We start from the raw sequence: 3,980 nt of genomic DNA on the forward strand, positions 1-3,980 counted from the left end.
TGAGTGCCTTCCAACCTGAAGGGCTCATTTTATAGCTCTATATCTGAAAATATTCTGGTGCTCTTCATTATGTTTCAGTATTCAACATTCTGATGTTGACAGTGTTCCACTGCTAGTCACAATGTTTCCAGTGACAAAATATTTAGAAGTAATCTGTTTCTTTTTCCTAGTCTGTCTTAGTATGGAAGTTCAGCTGAAACCTATTCACCATGGGTTTACCCGGTTGGTATTTAAAACACCGGTGGCATAACTTCCAGAATCATGGAAATACTCAAATCACCAAAGAAAAACTGACAGATGAGTTTCACGTAACAGGAGACAATGTTACAAAAACAGGTGGTTAGGCAGTAAGTAAGGATTCCATTGCTGATGTCCGGTGGATCTTGGCTGAAACAGAGGATATTAAAAACATGTTTACCTGTGTTTTATTAATTATGGAAAGACATTCAACTATATTAAGCATAACAAATTATGGATAACATTATGAATAATGGGAATTCTAGAACATTTAATTATGTTTATGAGTAACCTGTATATAGAGCAAGAGGCAGGTGTTTAAAGCAGATAATCTGATAAAATTAACTAAGCAGATAATCTGATAAAATGAACTATATGAGAAAACCACAGCATCAGTATTAAAGGAAGGCTCATTAACAACTGTGATGTGCTGAAGATGCAACCTTGCTTGAGAAAAGTGATGAGAGCTTTATGATGAAAATCGGTAACTACTGCCGTTAGCATTGATTACACTGCAACATAAAGAACTGGACCAATAAGCACATCAGCATGATATTGTTATATGCTATCAAGTCGGTTCAAACTCATAACAACCCTATGCACAACAGAACAAACACTGCCCAGTCCTGATTCATTCTCTAATTGTTTCTGCTACTTTATCAATTCTTCTCATTGAATATCTTATACTTTTTCACTGACTCTCCACTTTACCAAGCATGATGCTCTTCTCCAATGACTGGTCCTTCCTAATAATATGTCCAAAGTACAAGACATTAAAGTCTCATCATCCGTGCTTCTAAGGAGCATTTTGGCTGCACTTCTTTCAAGACAGATTTGTTTGTTCTTCTAGCAGCTCATGCTACTTTCAATACTCGTTACCAACACTATAATTCAATGCACTGGTTCTTCTACAGTCTTCCTTATTCACTGTCCAACTTTCACACATGCTGTTGTTGTTAGGTGCTGTGCTAGTTGGTACCAATTCATAGCAATCTTTTGCACAACAGAATAAAACACTGCCCAGTCCTGCGCCAATCTTGCAATCAATGCTACACTTGAGCCCATTGCTGCTGCCACTGTACCAACCCATCTCATTGGCGGTCTTCCTCTTTTTCGCTAACCCCTCACTTTACCAAGCATGATGTCCTTCTCCAAGGACTGGTCTCTGCTAATATGTCCAAAGTATGAGAGATGAAGTCTAAGTAGCATTCTAGCTACACTTCTTCTAACACAGATTTGCTTGTGTTCTTTTGGCACTCCATGTTGTTGTTGTTAGGTGCCATCGAGTCGGCAGTCCATAGTACTTTTAATATTCTCCAACACTGTAACTCAAATGCATTAGTTCTTCTACAGTCTTCTGTATTCATGAGGAAATTAAAAACACCATGGTTTGATTCAGGCATACCTTAGCCCTCAAAGTAACATCTTTGCTCCTTAAAACCTCACACTTAAATAGTAATCTACATCAAAATTTAATTTGCTATAGGTGCTTGAGTTGACATGTTCTTTATCTTAAACTTCATTAAGAAAATTATTTTACTTTTTATTTTTAACTAAAAAGGCTCATACAAAGTTTTTGGCTATAAGAGGAATCCAAAAATACAAAGTAAAGATAGTCAAATAGGGTCAACTGATTATTTTAGTAGATTATGGTAATCAGTAAGGTTAAAGCAAATTTCCAATAGAACGTACTCAAAGGCTTGCTAGCAATTAACTAATATGTAGAAATACGTGTGAAACATAAACACTTATTACACAGAATTTAGAATTTGACTTCATATGACTGTCAGAAACATTTAATCTCAGTATCTTCATTTGTTTCAAAATCTGGATGACATAAAATCCATCCACTAAATTCCCCAAGATACAAACATATAAATTACATCTTATTCAATAAGACATTACCTTATGCCATTTTTCCAACTGTTTTGCTACAAAGCCCCTTTCATTCAGATAGGAAAATCCTTTGGGAATAGAGAGAAATCTATAAATTAAAACAAACAGTAGTTTAACATTGAGTTCGACAGAAAATGTTTGAACTAAAAGACTTGAAACAAAAAACTTAAGGAGCTGAAAAATTAAGGAATGGCTAAAACTAAAAAATCTACGATAATTTTACAGTAATTTCAATCGCAAGTACAGTTGCACAATATTCACAACATACACAAACACAATTTTAAACTCATAAAAGTATGAATAGAAATACAAATACGAAAGTATTTAAAAAATCAGATTTAAAAAGACAGCATTTCAGTCTAATAAGATGTTCACAGTTCAAAAACAAGCCTATTTCAGAAATTAGTACGGCAAACTCCTTAAGAGTGTTTCCTGTTCAGATCTGAATCAAGTCTTCATGCATATTGCCAGAGAAAGCACAACAGAAAATGTCAATTCAAGAAAAATGTACTGAAAATTACCTCAAAAGAAGCAGCAAACCCTTGTCTCCAAGGTGAGATAAAGCTGGTTTCATCTGAATCAGAGCATGGAGATTGGCCTAAAAGAGATGATTGTTGCACATGATAACAACTGCATAAAGATAGCAAATTCTTCATTTCAAAAATGACTACATAATGAACATCACATTCATACAACTATCAACATTGAACGAAATTCAGAAAAATTCATGTCTAAGGATTTCATTATTTAAAAAAAGGCCTTTACCTTGTCTTCACATGCTTCATCGAGAATATCAAGAGCTTCAGAGGAAATTGTTTTGTTTTTATCATGCAGTTGGGTGACTAGTAACTCAATTCCCCAGTTACTGAAGAACTCAACATTAGCTCTCAATAATACCCTTAAATGTTTTGTTGCATAGAGCCGGCAGGCCTAGAAAGACAAAGGAAAACAGTGAGAACAAAAATAACTTCATCTGGTTATAGCCTACCAAATTTTGTTTGGGACCATTCTGCATTTTAAAAAAGGCAAAAAAATTGAAATTGATAATCTAGCTCCTGTTATGAATATTTTGAACTGACTCCACGGTACACAACAACATATAAAAAATAAGGAGCTCTGGTAGCATAGTGGTTACAAATCAGGCAGTTAACCTCAAGGTCAGCAGTTCAAAACTACCAACTGTTCCACAGGAGAAAGAAGAAGCTTTCTGCTCCATAAAGACTTACAGCCTCGGAAACCCTGTACAGGGTCGCTATGAGTCGAAACCAACTCCATGGCACACAACAACAACAACATATAAAAAATAAAATAAGGCCCTAACTTGCCTGTCTATTTATCTGCTTGTTCACCATTGCACAAATACAAATTCTATCGAGTTCTTTAGCAGAACTAAAATTTTAACGTAACCTCAAAATCCATAGCAAATTCCTAGAATTTTTAATGAATTTTACCTGGTGAAAATCTGTAAACTATTGACTTCACTGGTTATGTGACATTTACTGCTACTGGGAAGGTTATACTCACATCAGTGGCTGCAGTTAGGATTTTAGAAAGGATAACTCTAGCCAATCCATCTCTGCTGTAGTCCAAGCTAGAAACTGTCAGTTTCAGTAAATGATCTTGGTTTTTCAAGGAGCAGAGGTTAAGGAGACTAAAAAGGATGACAGTAATAAATATTATTAGAAATTATCATATTAATTTACTGAGTAAACACGTATTTATTAATTCCTAATATAAACAAAGTTATCTCTAAAAAAATTTAATGACAAGATATCAAAATAAATCTACCAATCATCTGTCAGCTTTTATGTTGCTGGGAAAACATGCTGTTGTTGTTGTTGTTAAGT

General features: G+C 34.7%; 1 protein-coding gene across 3 annotated transcripts in view; it reads right to left on the reverse strand.

Annotated features, from left to right (window-relative positions):
• The window catches only part of RICTOR (RPTOR independent companion of MTOR, complex 2), a 71,697-nt gene that overhangs the window by 33,867 nt on the left and 33,850 nt on the right, over nucleotides 1-3,980 (reverse strand). For all 3 annotated transcript variants that reach the window (XM_006874679.1, XM_006874678.1, XM_006874677.1), the window contains 4 exons: nucleotides 3,658-3,784; nucleotides 2,899-3,063; nucleotides 2,655-2,731; nucleotides 2,143-2,221 (listed from right to left, as the gene is read on the reverse strand). In XM_006874679.1, coding sequence (XP_006874741.1) covers nucleotides 2,143-2,221; nucleotides 2,655-2,731; nucleotides 2,899-3,063; nucleotides 3,658-3,784 — 448 coding nt within the window. The remainder of the gene's footprint in view (nucleotides 1-2,142; nucleotides 2,222-2,654; nucleotides 2,732-2,898; nucleotides 3,064-3,657; nucleotides 3,785-3,980) is intronic.

This window comes from Chrysochloris asiatica, unplaced genomic scaffold, assembly GCF_000296735.1.
Source record: "Chrysochloris asiatica unplaced genomic scaffold, ChrAsi1.0 scaffold00293, whole genome shotgun sequence".
In the NCBI taxonomy this organism is placed as follows: Eukaryota; Metazoa; Chordata; class Mammalia; order Afrosoricida; family Chrysochloridae; genus Chrysochloris; species Chrysochloris asiatica.